The sequence below is a fragment of the Belonocnema kinseyi genome, chromosome 7 (genome assembly GCF_010883055.1).
Source record: "Belonocnema kinseyi isolate 2016_QV_RU_SX_M_011 chromosome 7, B_treatae_v1, whole genome shotgun sequence".
Lineage (NCBI taxonomy): Eukaryota > Metazoa > Arthropoda > Insecta > Hymenoptera > Cynipidae > Belonocnema > Belonocnema kinseyi.
Window position 1 is genome coordinate 31,416,646 of NC_046663.1, and position 18,460 is coordinate 31,435,105.

At 24.0% G+C, this 18,460-nt stretch overlaps 1 protein-coding gene across 1 annotated transcript in view; it reads left to right on the top strand.

Annotated features, from left to right (window-relative positions):
• Positions 1-18,460, top strand: part of LOC117177272 (glycine dehydrogenase (decarboxylating), mitochondrial) — a 54,883-nt gene that overhangs the window by 17,589 nt on the left and 18,834 nt on the right. Inside the window, exons 5-7 of the mRNA XM_033367864.1 lie at positions 3,542-4,062; positions 10,768-11,050; positions 16,855-17,504. Of these exons, the coding sequence (XP_033223755.1) occupies positions 3,542-4,062; positions 10,768-11,050; positions 16,855-17,504 (1,454 nt within the window). The remainder of the gene's footprint in view (positions 1-3,541; positions 4,063-10,767; positions 11,051-16,854; positions 17,505-18,460) is intronic.

Consider the following 18,460-nt stretch of genomic DNA (forward strand, 5'->3'; position numbering starts at 1 on the left):
AGTTAAACATTCATTTATATGGTTAAAAGTTGAACTGTTTTGTTACAAATTAATTTTTTTAAATTGGAAATTCAACTAGTTGTGTAAAAGTTAAACTACATTGTAAAAAAATTTTATTATTGAAGGCGTTGGAAATTTAACTGTTGAGTGAAAAAGCCTTTTTTCTGTTTAAAATTAATTTTGTACCTGAAAATGTAACATTTCCATTTTTTTAAGATTATTCTTTTTTAGTTGAAAAATCTCCTTTTTTGCTAAATTCATAATTATTCCTTGAAAATTCGATTTTTGTAGGCCAAATTCGTCTTTTGGCTTAAAGGTTCAAGAACTTAGATAAACTTTTATTTCTTTCTGGAATAAAAAACTTTATTTGTTGAAAATTCGTCTTTTTGGTTTAAAATTTCATATTTTTTTATTCAAGTATATACTATGAGACTTTTTTTGTTAAGATTTACTCTGTTTAGAACAAAAATTCAACTATTATGTTAACAATTTAAGTACTTTGTTGAAAAGTAAAATGTTTTGTTAAAAACCCATCTTTTATAGTAGAAAATACTTTTTTTTTTAAATAAATTAATAAATTTGAAAATTGTTCATTTATATCTGAAATACTGTTTTATTCTGTCCATAAAAGATTCTATGTTAAAAATATTACAATATTTATTACAATATTCTAATTCTACTTGCAATGAGTAGCAAAAAATTTCTGGAAACTAAAAATTAGGATGCGAATATGCTTGAGAATATGCTCGACCTTTATGTGCTTTGAGAATTTAATAAGCGTTTATAAGCATTTTAAATAAGGATTTAAAAAATCCTATTTTCTATCTTTATTAATAATAATTAAATCATTTTAATTTCGTGAGAAAACTGATCATTTTAAAATAAAATTGAAAATGAGGCTTAAATTAAATAATAAAATAATTGAGTTTTAAAATCAAAAAGATAAATTTTGAAACTCAGAAAAGAATTTGTAACTAAAATGATTAATCTTGAACCAAAAATATGAATTTTCAACCAAATAGTTGAATTTTAAATTCGAAAGATTAATTTTCTACCAAAAAAGACTCATTTTCAAAAAATTACATGAATTTTCAGACAAAATATCAATTTACAACCAAAATTAGAATAGTTAAAATGTTTGAAAAATAAATCTTGAACAAAAAAAAACCAAAATTTGAACAACATAGGTTTGTAAACAATAAAAAATGATTGTTTAACCAAAAATAGAAGAATTAACTTTCAAGTCCAAGGAATCGAATTTAAAAAAAAGGAATTTTCCAAAAAATAATTTCATTTTTAAACGCAAAAGATGAATTTTATACAAAAAAAAAGATATTTTCAATAAAACATAAATTTTATAAAAGTACATTTTAAACAACAAAAAGCGAGTTTTCAATGAAATTAATTAATTTTCAACTAAAAATATATTTTCAGCCAACGAAATTAATTTTTAAAGACAAATGAACTATCAACCAAAAATATGAATTTTTGATCAAAAAGTGGAAATTTCAACCAAAAAAATGAAATAGAAAATAGAATAGTTCAATTTTCTACAAACCAGAACGTTTTTGAACGAAAAAGATTACAATTCTATCGAAATAGGTGAATTTTGCAGAAAAATGGAATATTTAAAGTGATTTTTTAACTGAAATGATAAATATTCGACTAAAAAAAAATTTAATTTCTAACCAAATACATGAATTTTTTAAATTAAAAGATAAATTTTTTACCAATAGTAAAATATTAAAATTTTTAGTTAGGAAAATAAATTTTCGATCAGAAATGAAACGAATTTTCGACAAAATAGTTCAATTTTCAACCATAGATATTAGTTTTTAACCAAAAAGATGAAATTTCAACCAATCAGAGTACTCTTTGACCAAAAAAAGACGGAAACAAAAGTTATATTTTCAGTTAAGAAATTAATTCTAAATATGAAAAAAACTAATTTTTAACCAACAAGATTAATTTTTAAGCAAAAATGGAATAAGTACATCTTCAGTTGAAAAACTTAATTTTCAATGAAATAAAAGTCAATTTGCATCGAAATAGTATAATTTTCAACCAAAAAGATTAAATTTCAATAAAAAAAGTTAATTTTCGACAAAAAATGGTCATGTTCATTTAAAAAATAAATTCTAAATTGGACAAAAACTAATTTTCAGTAAAAAAAATCAGTTTTGAACCAATAAGATAAATTTTCTACCAAAATAGACGAATTTTTAACAGATTACATAAAATTTCAACAAAATATTTGAATTTTTAAAGGAATTTTCATCAAAAAAAGGAGAATTTTCACCAAAAACCTTAACTAGTCTCCCACAAGTTCAAGTTTTCAAGAAAATCCAGGAATTTTAAAGCAAATAATTGAATTTTCAATTTAAAGAGATTTTTTTTCAACCAAATAGTTGCGATTTTTAACCACAATAATAAAATTAACTTGAACTTAATTTGTTTTCGAAAATTGGCTAATTCTATCAGGTTTTTTCTGACATTCCCTGACATTCTGTAATTACCTGATCTGTAGCAACTCTCTAATTTAGCCCTTAAATGGTGAACTTCTTTCTGGCCCCTACTAAAGGAACACTGGTGCGAATCTGGCTTTGCATTTTCAACTTCGAATATAAAAAAAAAAAGATTCAGACTAGAAAATTATTAAAGACATGTTTTTTATGTGAAATTTCCTGCTGAATCCAATGGTTCTATAGAAATTTGGATAATCATTCATTTTTCCCATGATAATTTGTTATAAATAAAACGGCGTTTTTGAAAAGTCACTTTTTTGGAGAAAATCGCCGTTTCTTCGCATTTTGTTCAAATAAATTAAACTTTGCGGAATTTTGCAGTTAAAGGAACACACGAGCATGAAAAAATATTTTTTATGCCGAGAATGTGAATCTAGTATTTTTCCCGGTAGTTCAAAGTTGGGTTATTTTCAAATGCATGATTTACAGTAATGAAGGAAGGGAAATAAAAGTAATGCAACAATTACATGAAAATCTTTTTATTTAGAACTTGTCTCGAATTTTTTCAACAAGAAATGCTTCCTATTCGCGACATTTTTGACATTCGATAATTTTCCCATGCATTTGATGGAAAAAAACACATTTTTGCCAAATTTATTGGAAATTATCATTGAAAATCGATAAATAAGAAATAAATGTACATAAACATACTTACATTCAATAAACGAATGAAACTCCTTTACTTGAGAACAATATTTAGAAATTCCAGCTCGCAACACTTTACCACACGTAAAAGGTACACAGGTGCTGCTTCGCACCAATTCGATTTTTTCGTCCTTCTATCTCGGTGGGTATAATCCCGTGTAGGTGTCCATAACCAAATACTACCAACTTTCCAAAAACGACGGTGCGAATTCGCACCAGTGTACCGTTTAAGGGTGAAAAAAAGTATACGTGTATTTCACTCTAGAATGTTTTTGTAAATAATTTGCAGTATTTATGACATATTTATTTAAACAATAAATACTTTAAATTTTCTTAAATGCTCTATAAATGATCAACTAAACAATTTTCAGACTCTAGTCTGTGCAGCAGCTGATTTACTGGCCCTGGCACTTCTCCAGCCTCCTCGAGAGTACGATATAGATATCTGCATAGGAACCAGTCAGAGATTCGGGGTTCCTCTAGGATACGGAGGACCCCATGCAGGTTTTTTTGCCTGTCGTCAGAAATTGGTTAGATTGATGCCCGGACGAATGGTCGGAGTGACCAGAGACACGGCTGGACGAGATGCTTATCGTCTGGCTCTTCAAACGAGAGAACAACATATTAGGAGAGATAAAGCCACGAGCAATATTTGTACAGCTCAGGCTTTATTGGCAAACATGTCAGCAATGTATGCTGTTTACCATGGACCCCAGGGAATAAAAGACATTGCGACCAGAGTTCACTATCTGACCATTGCTCTTGCTCAAGGACTCCAGGAAGCTGGAAATAGTGTCGAAAATCAATATTTCTTTGACACGATTACAGTATTACCCAAAATTTCGCAAGAGAAGCTCAAAGATAAGGCCATGCAAGCTAAAGTCAATTTAAGGTATTTCTTCAGAACTAGGGAAGACCATTCTAGAGTTGATAATAATCATAAATAAATTGATAATAATTTAATTAAAATTTAAGAAATTTAAATTAGATTGAAATCAAATTTAAAATCGTATTTAAATTAAATATTATAAATCCACGTTATCACTTTCAATTCTCTAAATTAAAAAATCATTTAATGAACTTTCAAATTATCAAAATTATATAATTTTAAGGAATTTTAAGCTAGAAACATTAAATATTAAAAATTGAAATTTTTTTAACTGAACGTTTTGTCAACTCGTTTTTGTTCCCTTTTTATTACTTAAAGTACAGATAAATTAGAAAAAAATTATTTATCAAATAAAAAAGGTTTTATTCAAAATTTTCAACATCAAAGGCTTTTATTTTTTATTTGTTCGAGTCTTTATGAAAAAAATTTTTAATTCTTTAAATCAAAAATGTAAGTTTATAAATAAAAATTTTAAATGGAAAATTTTTAAAGTAAAAAATTCTTTTCTTTTTTAGGAAAATTGTTATCTTTTTCCGCATTACAATAGTAACATTTGATGATGGTTGTCCAAATTTGGTCGATGAATTTTTGTTTTAATTTGAGGAATTTTGCACAAAATCATTAATTGTAAGCACACATATCAGGGTGTTTACTCAAATTCTTGAAAAGATTCTCTGACAATTCGAGGTTTTTTCCAGATATAATTTTCAGATTGGCGATTCAGCGATCGATTTAAAATTTCCGGTCATTTCCCGGTCAAATAAAAGTAACATATTCATATTTATCACAAAACACCCTTTAAAACAACAGATCTAAAAATTCAAAAAAAAATTATTTTCAAATAAAATTATGAATCTTCAACTGGAATATAAGAATTTTTAATCAAACAGTAGAATATTCAAAAAAATGTATGAATGTTTAACTGAAATAATTGAATTTGTAACCAAAAGGATGATTTTTTAAACAATAAGATTAATTTTCTGACAAAAACATTAATTTATTACCAAAAATTACAATTTTTCAACAAAATACATGAGCTTTAACAAATGAGTTGAATTTTCAGTCAAAGGAGGCGAATTTTCTACCAAATAGATGAATTTTTAACTACAAAAAAATCAATTTTCAACAGAAAATGGAACAGTCACATTTTTAGTAAAAAAAAAAGAAGAATTTTCATCTTAACTGATGAATTTCCAACAAAAATGGTGAATCATTAACTGGAATAGTTAAATATTAAACATAAAAAATCAGTTTTCACCTGCAAGCATAAATCTTCTACTGAAATAATTAAGCTTTAAAGTTTGAAGTTAAGAAAATAAATATTAAACAAAAAAAGACAAATTTTCAACTAACAAAGATCATATTTGAACGAAAAATTAAATAATTAGATTTTGAGTTAAAAAATGAATGTTCAACCAGAAAAAATCATTTTCATCTAAAAGTCATTTTTTAAGCAAAGAAATGATTTTGTGATTAAAATGATGATTCTTCAATACAAAAATAGATTTTAAACAAAAAAGTGGAGTTTTTACGTGAATTTTCAACGAAATAAATGAATTTTCAATTAAAAAATACACATTTATATTCAAATTGTTTAATTTTTAACTAGAAAATATTAGTTCTCAACTTAAAGTAGAACAATTCAATTATTATTTGGAAAAATTAACTTTCAATCAAACTGATAAATTTTTAACTAAAATGATGAAACTTCAACTAGAATAGTTGGTTTTATACCTACCGAAAAGATAAATTTTAAACCAATAAGATGAATTTTCGATAAAAAAGACGAATTTTTCACAAATTGCATGAATTTTCTAAAAAGTTGTTTAATTTTTAGTTAAAAAATATCAATTTTCAACTAAATAGTACAATTTTCATCCAAACAAGATAAAATTTCAACAAAAATAGAAAAGTTGAATTTCCCATAAAAAATTTAATTTTTAACAACAAAAAAATCATATTTTCCTAAAAATAGTTCATTTATCTACTGGAATCGTTAAATTTTTAGTCGAAAAATTTGTTCTCCACAAAGTAGTTATGTTTTTTTTAAAAGATGAATTTTCAATTAAAGTTATGAATCTTCCAACAGAAAAATTAATTTTAACCAAAGAGTGTAACATTTAATCGTAAGTAGTTGCATTATCAAACGAAAAAAAAGTAAATTCCAAATAAAAAATGTAAATAAAATTTATATTATGATGCAAAAATATTTCTTTCATACTACTTCTACGCTAAAAACTACTTGAAATACTTTCTTTTTCTAAAATTTGGAAAAAAGAAAATTTAAATTTAAACTTTTAGCTGAAAAAAAATAATTTTTTTAACAAAAAAAGATTTTCAAGAAAACCGTTCAATTTTCAACCTACTGTTGAATTTTCAAATAAAATTATGAATATTAAACTGAAGTAGTTGAATGTTCAACAACAAAAAATCAATTTTCACTCAAATAAAAAGTTTCAACCAAAACATAAATAATTAAATTTTAAGTTAAATAATTTACTTTCCGAAAAAAACTAGCTCTATTCACAGTTAATTTATAAGCCAAAAATTAAATATTTCAATTTTTAATCAAATAACGAATGTAAAACCAAAGAGATAAATTTTTATCTAAAATTACGAAATATGCAACTGGAATAATAAAGTTACATTTTCAGTTCAAAAAGCAAAATAATTTTCAAATAAAAAAGAAACAAATTTTCAAAAAAATAGTTAAATTTTCGGAAAAAATTCCTTTTTATGAAAAGGAAAGTTTTCTATCAAAAAGGTCATATTTCACAAAACAAAAAAGAATTCGTAATTAAAATGATGAATGATCGGCCAAAAAAATTAATTTTTCACAAAAGAGTTGAACTTTCAACCAACTGATTTTACTTCCAATCTAAAAGATGAAGTTTCAACTAAACTGATAAATATTTAATTAGAATACTTGAATTTTTACCAGAAAAGAAGAATTTTGAAACATGAATATTAACTTGCAAAGAAAAAGACAATTTTCTACAAAAAAGTTTTTTTTAAAACAAAATACATGGATTTTCAATGAAATAGTTGAATTTTTAATTAACAAAGACAATTTTTCATCCAAATTTTTTAATTCAGAATAAGAAAAGATTAATTTTCAACAAAAAATGGACGTTCAAATTTTCAGTTGAAGGAAATAATTTTCTACTAAACTGATGAATTTTCAACTGAAATGATGAAACTTCAACTCGAATTGTTGAATTTTATACAAAAAAGATAAATTTTCAACCATAAAGATTAACTTTCTACAAAAGAGGCGAATTTTTCATATAGCACCGACATAATTTTTTAAACAAATAGTTTAATTTCTAATTAAAGAATATCAATTTTAAACCAAAAATAGAATAATTTTTTTTTTAAATCGAATTCTCAAAAAGTGTATTTTCAGAATATAGTTATTTTTTCTACTAGAATAGTTGAATTTTTAGTTCAAAAAATGCAATCAGAAGTAAATTCTGGGTTTTTAAATTAAATTCCTGGTAATTTCCATGTTTCCCGGTCAAATCGCCACCCTGTAAATATCTCTCAGATTTAATTAATATGTTTAATTTAAAAAGCTTATAAAAATTATATTATATGATATTCTTAAATATATTAGAAACATCAGGTAATTAAATAATAAAATAATACTAAAAAATAATAAATCATTTCTAGAATTTGTCTTTAAAGCCTATGAATTTAATATTAATTCCAGCAAATTTTTATTTTATTTTTATATATTTACAATGCAGTGCATATTTAGGTAAAATTAATGTGAATATTATATTAAATTCAAATTAAACCGCTTTAAATTCCTAACTTTTCAAGTTAAAATATTGCTTTTTTTTAATTTTAAGAATTGAATATTCATCTTTTTTTGTTTCATTTGTTTTTAACCGAAAATTTAAATATTTGGTTGAAAATTCGTTTTTTCTGATATAAATTAATCCTCTTGCTTAAAAATTAATAATTTTTGTTGAAAATTCAACTACTTGGTAAAAAAATTCATTTAAAGGGTAGCCGTTTTAATAGACGAAATAAATTCCCGGTCATTCCCCGATCCGCAAAAATTTTTCACGGTCAATGAAATTTAAAAAATGGAACACTAAAGCTAAAAAAATTTTCACTTGAGGCAATAAAAACTGAGCTGCAAACGAAAGCACTCAAAGTGGAACTATTAAATTTTGAACTTTTAACATTGAAATGTAAAAGTTTTTAATTTAAAATTTTTGTATTCAAATGCTAAATAATTTCCGCGTATAAAATTGAAGGTGCTAACATCTTTCAATATAAAAAAAATATAAATCCACGTTATCATTTTCATTGCTCTAAATTAAAAAATCAGTTAATGAAACTTAAAATTTTCAAAATTATATACTTTTAATGAATTTTAAGCTAGAAACATTAAATATGGAAAAATTGAAAAAATTTTAACTGAGCACTTCTTAAATTAGAAATTCAATTATTTTCTTTTTAAATAGTTAAACATCATTGGAAAGATTCAAAATTTTATTTCAAAATCTTGAAAAATCCAGGAGTTGTTTTAAATTTAAAATTAGTTTGTAAATTTTTTCAGAACTTCTAAATATCTGTCAAAATTTATTGACTTTTTTCTACAATTTTCAGAAAATCCTGCAAATTTCAGAAAATTTCTTTACAATTTGGATGTATAAATAACAATTGAACATTTATTATTTGCAGGCGAAATTTTTAGTAATTTTAAGAGATATAAAATAGGAAAATTAAAATTATTTTTTTATTTTGAAAAATTATTTTAAGAGAATATTTAAACATTTTTCAAAGATTAAAACAAAATTTTCAAAAAAGATTCTAGAAGATTTTAAGAAAACTTTCTAAAATTTGCATGATAATTTTTAACATTTTTGAAACTCCTAAATATTTCTTAAATTTAATCAAATTTTTTCAACGAATGTTCATTTGTAAATTATACATCAAAATTTAAAAATTGCACTTACAAATTAGGCATTTTTCAAATACAACAATTAAAATTGTAACGTTTAAAGTTTAAAGGCTCTTCGACATTTTAACGATTCCAGGTTTTCCATCTCAAACAATTCAGTTAAAGATTATTTACTTTTAAATATTTGGTTTCAATGTACTTGTTTTAAATAAAAATTTAAATATTGCTAAATATTCAATAATTAATCTTTTTTTATTATTAAGAATTTCAAATTGAATGGGTTAAAAATAATTGAGAATATATTATTATAAAGTTATTTTTAAGTTGAAAATAGTTTATAAACTTTCAGTCACACGTTCACATTTGTTTAATGACTAAGACTTTTAAATTGTAACAGTTTATGTTTTAACGTTAAAATCTGAAAATTCTCTAATTTTGAACCGATTTAAAATCGTTTTTGTTCACTTTTTATTACTTAAAGTACAAATAAATGAAAAAAAATTATTTATTTATCAAATAAAAATGTTTTTTATCCCAAATTTTCAACATCAAAGGCTTTTATTTTTTATTTGTTCGAGCCTTTATGAAAGCATTTAAAAAATCTTCAAATTAAAAATGTAAGCTTTAAAATAAGAATTTTAAATTGAAAAATTTTGAAGTAAAAAAATTTTTAATTACGCATTCTAAGCTAAATAAGAGCATAATTGAAAAACATAACAATTCAACTGATTATTTAAAAATTGTTGAAATCGAACGTGGACAGATTTTTCTTCTACAAATTTGTAATATTCCCGGTAAAAAAAAAATCACTGTCATTTCCCGGTCTCAAAAAATTCCCGGTCATTTTCCGGTTTCCGGTCCAGCGGTCCCAGTTTGCAAAAAAATTTCCCGGTAAATGAAATTTAAAAAATCGAACTCTATTCTAAAAAATTTTTCATTTAAAGTAGGGTGAAAGAATTTAAAATTGTTCAAAATTATACGATTTTAAGCAATTTTAAATTCTAGTTCCAGCTCAGAATTTGTTCAAAATTGAAAATTCACTGTTTAAATCCGTAATTTAAATTTTTGTCGAAAAATTCTCTGTTCAAATCCAGAATTTTAATTCTTTTCGAAAATTCTCCATTTCAACCAATGGTAAAAATTAGAATACCTCGTTTCAACACGAAATAATTATTTTGTATGAAAAATTAAATTTTCAATTGAAAACTGTAATTCCCCTGGATAAATTTTAATTTCAGCCCAGAATTGGGTAAAAACTGAAAATTCCCTGTTTCAATTCATAATTTAAATTTTGTTCGGAAATACCTTGTTTCAATTCAGAATTATAGTATTGTTTAAAATTTTTGTCTTTATGAAAACATTAAAAAATTCTTTAAATTAAAAATGCAAGCTTAAAAATAAAAAAATTTAATTACGCATTGTAAGCTAAATAATAGCATAATTGAAGGACATAACAATTCAACTAATTATTTAAAATCCGCTGAAATCAAACGTGAACAGATTTTTCTTCTACAAATTTGTAATATTCCCGTTAAAAAAAAATCAGTGTCATTTTCCACATTAACATTATTTAAAAGAATTTATCCGCCTATTTTCACGAAAAATCTTATTTCCCATATTTTTAGAGCATGAAAATGTATAAATAAGAATTTTAAATTTGATTAGAAAATTGTAATTTTGTAAAACTGAATTCATGTTGTTAATTTACGAAATGTATATGTATGTTTGTGTTTCAGAAAAAAAAATTTACGCAATTTTTGAATGTGCTCTTAATGAATAAAATATTCCAGGTACAATGAAGATGGATCCGTTGGTTTGTCTCTCGATGAAACAACAACCGTCGAGGACGTCAACGAGCTTTTTAAAATTTTCGGTGTCAACAAAACAGTTGAAGAAATCGCCGAAACTGGTGCGATTTCCAAAAATGACTTGAACAAATCTCCCTTCAAGCGAACCAGCAACTACCTAACACATCCCGTTTTCAATTCCCACCACTCTGAAACGAGAATTGTACGATACATGAAGTCTTTGGAGAACAAGGATATTTCTCTCGTCCACAGTATGATTCCTCTCGTAAGAAAAATCAAGAGCATTTATACGTATTTTAAATTAGGATTTAAAAAATCGTATTTTCTTTCTTTCTTTCTTTCTTTATAATAATTACATTATTTCAATTTCGTGGAAAATTTATCACTTCAAATTAAAAAGGGCGTTTAATTTAAATAGTAAAAGAAGTCAAAGTAATAGAAAAAAATATTATTAGCATTAAACAGTGCTTTATTCAGGGTTGTTACAATATCTGAATTTTTTTAATCTTCTAGATATAAAACCAACCATGCACTTAGAAGATTAAAAATATAAATGCAAAAGAAATTTTGTTTCTAAAAACATTTTAAACACTTTTTAGTTGAATTTTCGATTCAAAAAGATCAATTTTGACCCCAAGAAATGAATTTTGAACTAAAAATATGAATTTTTAACCCGAAGGATTAATTTTCTACCAAAAAGACTCATTTTCAACAAAGTATATGAATTTTCATCTAAAAAATATGAATTTTCAACCCAAATTTAAATAGTTAATAAGATATAAAAATAAATGCTCGAAAAAAAAGAATTTTCACGAAATAATTTCTTTTTATATAAAAAAATTAAAATTAAATGAAGTAGACGAATTTTAAACAAAGTACATGAATTTTCAAACCAAATATTTTAATTTTTAAAAGGATTTTCAACCAAAAAGAGGAATTAGTCACCAAGAAGCTTAAATGTTCTACTGCAAATTCGAATCTTCAATAATACAGGAATTTTAAACCAAATATTTGGATTTTCAACTGAAGAAGATAAATCAATAAAAAAATTTTTTATTTTTAACAAAATAATTCGATTTCAAACGCAAAAAACGAATTTAGTTTCAATCAAATATATACATTTTCAACTAAAAAAGATAAATTTACAAACCAAAACTAGAAATTTTCTATAAAAAAAATTTTAACTAGATTTTGTTTTCAACCAAAAAAAATACATTCTTAACAAAAAATATAATATATAAATTTTATACAAAACAAAACATTTTTTAACGAAAAAGATGACATTTCTATCAAAAAAAGGTAAATTTTCAACCAAAAATATAATAGGTAAAGTGAATTTTCAACTAAAATGATTAATCTTCAATTATAAAAAATTAATTTTTAACCGAATACATGGATTTTCAACTAAGAAGATAAATTTCCTACGGAAAAAAATACTTAAATTTTCACTTAGCAAAATTAATTTTAGTACCAAAAAAGATGAATTTTCATTAAAATTCCAGAATTCTCAACCAAAAAGTCGTATTTTCAACTAAAACATAAATTTTTAAACAAAAAAAATTATTTTCTATTAATTCGAATCTTCAATAAAATACAGGAAATTTAAACCAAATATTTGAATTTTTAACTTAAGAAGATAAACTTTGATCAAAACATGCACGAGTTAAGTTTTCAGTTCAAACAATTAATTTTCATCGAAAAAACATAATTTTCAACAAAATAATTAAAATTTAAACAACAAAAAAAAAACGAGTTTTCAGCCAAATTAATTAATTTTCAACTAAAAATATAATATTTCAACCAAAGAAATTAATTTTTAATTACAGTGATTTATTTTAAACTATTGATATGAATTTTTGACCAAATAGTGGAATTTTCAATCAAGAAGATGAATTTTCTATTAAAACAAATAATAATTTTTAACTAAATACTTTTTTAAAAATATAATAGTTAAATTTTCTACAAAACAGAAACTTTTTTAACGAAAAAGATTACATTTCTATCAAAGAATTTAAAATTTTCCACAAAAAATGGAATACTTAAAGTATTTTTCTTACTTAAATGATAAATCTTCAACTAAAAAAAAATTAATTTTTAATCAAATACATGAATTTCCAACTAAAGGTACATTTTTCGCCAAAAATAAAATACTTAATTTTTCAGTTAGTAAAAATAAATTTTCAACCAAAAAACAGATAAAGTCTTACAACTAAAATCATAATAATTAGATTTTCAGTAAAAAACTTAATTTTCAATAAAGTCAAAGTAAATTTGCAATGAACTAGTATAATTTTCAACCAAGAAGATTAAATTTCTATCAAAAAAGATAAATTTTTGACAAAAAATCGTACAGTTAGATTTTAAGTGACAAAAAATTAATTTCAAATCAGAAAAAAAACTAATTTTGAATCTATAAGATCAATTTTCTACCAGCATAGACGAATTTTTAACAAAGTACATAAATTTTCAGACAAATATTTAAATTTCTAAATGAATTTTCAACTAAAAAGAGGAATTAGTCAACAAGAAATTTAAATATTCTCCTAAAAATTCGAATTTTCAGTAAAATACTGGAAATTTAAACCAAATATTTGAATTTTCAACTTAAGAAAATAAATTTTGAACGAAACATGTACCAGTAAGTTTTCAGTTCAAACAATAAATTTCAAACTAGAAAAAATAATCAAACAAAATAATAATTTTTAACAAAAAAAAAGGTGTGTCAACTAAAATGATGAAACATCAACAAAATAAATTAATTTTTAACAAAGTAGTTCCATTTTCAACTAAGAAGTTGTATTTTCAACCAAATTTTTAGAATTTTTAGAATTTTTAGGATAAAAATTTTCTCCAACTTTGATTTCAACCGGGTTTTAAATAATTTTTCAAATTGTGATTTTTATAAATTATTTTCTCATACAGTTTAGAATGCTTACTTCGAAAATCGTTCACTTTAAAAACTTTCCATTTTAGAATATTAAGCATATATTTTAATTTAAAGAATTTTAAAATGCAGTTTTAAAGGCTTAAGGAATTATAAGTTTAAAATCGAAGATTTTTTTTTAAACTGGTTGCCCGCCGGACCGGGAAACGGGCAATTTTACGAACTTCCAGAAGAAAAATCTGCCCAAGCTCGATTTTAACTTTTTTTTAAATAATTAAAGTGCAGATTTGAAGATTTAAACAATTAAAAATTAAAAGAATTTGAAATTGAAATTTTTTTATAAAAAAACAGTTTTATTTTATCATTCATTTCTCATTCATTTATTTATATAAATAAATAAATTATTTTTAAAATGGATTTGTACTCTAAGTATATAAATCTGATCAATAATTGATTTGACCAAACAATTCTAGATCCGTTCAAAATTTCAGAATTTTCAGGTTGTAACTGTTTCAATCCGAAAGTCTTGATAAAATTAAAAATTAATGTATAATTTATTCCGATAATTTTATTTTTAAATAAAAATTTTCATGATTTATCAATAATATATTTTTAATTCAGAGTTTTAGGTCTTTCTTTATATTGTTTTTATATTAAATTTAATAATATATTATTTATATTAATTTTGTCAGCCATTAAAAACTGTAAATGTGCGTTTTACTATTTTCAACTTAAAATTAAATTTATAATAATATAGTCATAATTAAAGGTTTTTATTGAATTAAAAATATTGTGAGTCTAAATTATTTAATATTTAGCAATATTACACTGTTAATTTAAGAAGAGTAAATTGAAACCAAATATTTAAAAGAAAACAATTTAAAACTGAATTGTTTTACATAGAAAGCTTTGACTCTTTAGATTTTCGAAGAACTTTTAAACGTTTAGCGTTACAATTTTAATTGTTCTATGTAAAAAGTATTCAGATTATAAGTGAAGTTGTTAAATTTTCACGCATAAATAACAATTGAACACTTATTATTTTTATAAAAAATTTGAGTAATTTTAAGAGATATTTAGAAGTTTTGAAAAGATTCAAAATTAATTAAAAACTTGAAATTATTTCAAGTAATATAAACGAAGTGTATTAACATTTTTTCAGAATTTCTAAATATATTTGAAAATTAATCGAAATTTTCCTATAATTTTTGAAAATCCTACAAATTAAAACAAAATCTTTAAAGTCTTCCATGTTCTTCTTTGATAATTTTTTTAATCTCTTAAAATCTTCTTAAACTTTCTGTAAAAATAATTTTTCAAATTGAAAAATGATTTTCAATTGTCCTAAGCATCTTGAGAGAATTTTTTTGAAGTCTTTCACAATTATTAAAAAAATTATTAATTTTTTGTTTGAAATCTGCAAAAGTCTACATTTTATTTTAAATGCGGCTGTAAGTGTTTTTAATTATTTCAAGTTCTAAATTTAATTCGAATTTTGTTAAAACTTCTAAATATCTCTTAAAATTACTCTAATATCTTTCGTCGTTTTTAGTAGGGACTTAATCGTTTTGTTTAAAAATTTATATTTTTTAGATGAATTTTCAACTTTTGGGTTGAGAATTCTTGAATTTGGTTGAAAATTCCTTTTTCTCCTTTTTTTAAATCAATCTTTTTGTTTGAAAAATGATCTTTTTGGTTAAAGCTTTATGTTTTTATTTGAAAATTCAACTTTTGGGTTGAAAATTCTTTAATTTTGTTAAAAATTCGTATTTTTTGTTAGCGACTTAAACTTTTTGTTTAAAATTTTTTATTTTTTAGATGAAAAATCGACTTTTTGGTTGAGAATTCTTGAATTTTGTTAAAAATTCGACTATTTTTGGTATTGACTTAATCTTTTTGTTTAAAAATTTCTATTTTTTAGATGAGAATTAAACTTTTTGGCTGAGAATTCTTGAATTTTAATAAAAATTCATCTTTTTTGGTACTAAAATAATATTTTTGTTTAAAAATTCATGTTTTCATTTGAAAATTTAACTGTTTGGTTGAGACTTTCTTGAATTTTTTTGAAAATTCATTTTTTGTGGTACTAAAATAATATTTTTGTTTAAAAATTCATGTTTTCATTTGAAAATTTAACTGTTTGGTTGAGAATTCTTGAATTTTTTTAAAATTCGTTTTTTTCGACAGAAAAATAATCTTTTTGTTTAAAAATTCATCATTTTGGTTAAAGCTTTATGTTTTTAGTTGAAAATTTAATTTTTGGGTAGAAAATTCTTGAATTTCGCTAAAAATTCGACTTTTTTGGTAGTGACTTAATATTTTTGTTTAAAAATTTCTATTTTTTAGATGAATTTTCAACTTTTTGGCTGAGAATTCTTTAATTTTGTTAAAAATGCGTGTTTTTTTTCGATAGAAAATTAATCTTTCTGCTCAAAAATTCATCGTTTTGATGAAAATTCGTCTTTTTTGATATTAAAATAATATTTTTGTTTAAAAATTTATCTTTTCAGTTTAAAATCAACTGTTTGGTTGAAATTTCTTGAAATTTTTTGAAAATTCGTTTTTTTTCGATAGAAAATTAATCTTTTTGTTTAAAAATTTATCATTTCGGTTAAAGCTTTATGTTTTTAGTTTTTTTGTTTGAAAATTGAATTTTTGGGTTGAAAATTCTTGAATTTTGTTAAAAATTCAACTTTCTTGGTAGTGACTTAATCTTTTTGCTTAAAATTTTCTATTTTTTAGATGAATTTTTAACTTTTTGGTTGAGAATTATTTAATTTTGTTGAAAATTCGTTTGTTTTTTTTTCTATAGAAAATTAATCTTTTTGGTCAAAACTTCGTTTTTTAGGGTCAAAATTCAACTATTTTGTTAGATATTTAATCTTCGATTTTTATTCATAATAAAAAAAATTAAGTTAAACTTTAGTTTTTCGAAAATTACCTAACTCAATCAGGATTTCCCTGACGTTCTGGAATTACCTGATCTGTAGCAACTCTCTGATTAAAAAAAAAATATATGTTTATTTCACAAATATATAGTAATTATGATACTATATATATATGTTTAAACAATAAATGCTTTAAATTATCTTAAATGCTCTAAAAAATCCTCTCTTCGAGCCTAAACGCTGAGCATATTCTCGAGCTTATTTTCTAAATCCTCAGATAATGTTCCCATTTTCCAGGGATCCTGCACAATGAAACTCAACTCCACAACAGAAATGATGCCTTGCAGTCTGCCAGGATTCAAGGACATCCATCCCTTCGCCCCAGCCGAACAGTCAAAAGGCTACCAGCAATTATTTTCCGAACTGGAAAGGGATTTATGTGCCATAACTGGTTACGACAGTATCAGTTTCCAGCCGAATAGTGGCGCCCAGGGCGAATACGCTGGACTCCGCGCAATCCAGTGCTATCACGAGTCCCAGGGAAATCAGAATCGACAGGTTTGCCTGATACCAGTTTCAGCTCACGGGACGAATCCAGCTTCCGCTCAGATGGCCGGCATGCAGGTTGAGTCGATTTATGTTCTGAAGGACGGGTCGGTTGACATCGAGCACTTGAAGGAGATGATAGACAAGTTCAAGGACAACCTCTCTTGTCTGATGATAACCTATCCCTCGACGAATGGAGTCTTTGAAGAGACTATTGGGGATGTTTGTGAAATGGTTCACAAAGCTGGAGGGCAGGTTTATCTCGACGGGGCCAATATGAATGCCCAGGTCGGTCTTTGCCGACCTGGAGATTATGGAAGTGACGTTTCTCATCTCAATCTTCATAAGACCTTCTGCATTCCTCATGGAGGAGGTGGACCTGGAATGGGACCAATTGGAGTGTAGGTTCTTGGTGATTGTCCATAAATTATGTTACCGCTTTAGCGGTGGGGGGCGAGGGGGCTCACAAAACGTAAGATTTGTAACGGGCAGGGAGGAGGGGGTTCGAATCAAAGTGACGTTGCAGATATATTAATGTTTTTGGTAGAAAATTAATTTTTGTTTTGTTTAAAAATTTATGATTTTAGTTGAAAATTCTTGGATTTTATTACAAGTTCGTCTTTTTTGTAGCGACTTAATCTTTTTGTTTAAAATTTTCTATTTTTCATATGAAAATGCAACTTTTGGGTTGAGAGTTCTTGAATTTTAATGAAAATTCGTCTGTTTTGGTACTAAAACAATCTTTTTGTTTAAAAATTCATATCTTCAGTTGAAAATTCAAATTTTTGGTTGAGAATTCTTAAATTTGAATGAAAATTAATTTTTTTTATATAAAATTAATCTTTTTGTTTAAAAAATCATCTTTTTGAGTAAAACATTTTGTTTTTCGTTGAAAATTCGACTTTTTGATTAAGAAATTTTTAATTTTATTAAAAATTCATCTTTTTTGGTAGTGACTTAATCTTTTTGTTCAAAAATTTCTATTTCTTAGATGGAAATTCAACTTTTGCGTTGAAAATTCTTGAATTTTAATGAAAATTCGTCTGTTTAGGTAATAAAACAATCTTTTTATTTAAAAGTAATCTTTTTGTGTAAAACCTTTTGTTTTTAGTTGAAAATTCAAATTTTTGGTTGAGAATTCTTAAATTTTAATGAAAATCCATTTTTTTACATAAAATTAATCTTTTTGTTTAAAAATTCGACTTTTTGATTGATAATTCTTGAATTTTGTTAAAAATTCGTCTTTTTTGGTAGAGACTTAATCTTTTTGTTTAAAAATTTCTATTTCTTAGATGGAAATTCAACTTTTGCGTTGAAAATTCTTGAATTTTAATGAAAATTCGTCTGTTTAGGTAAT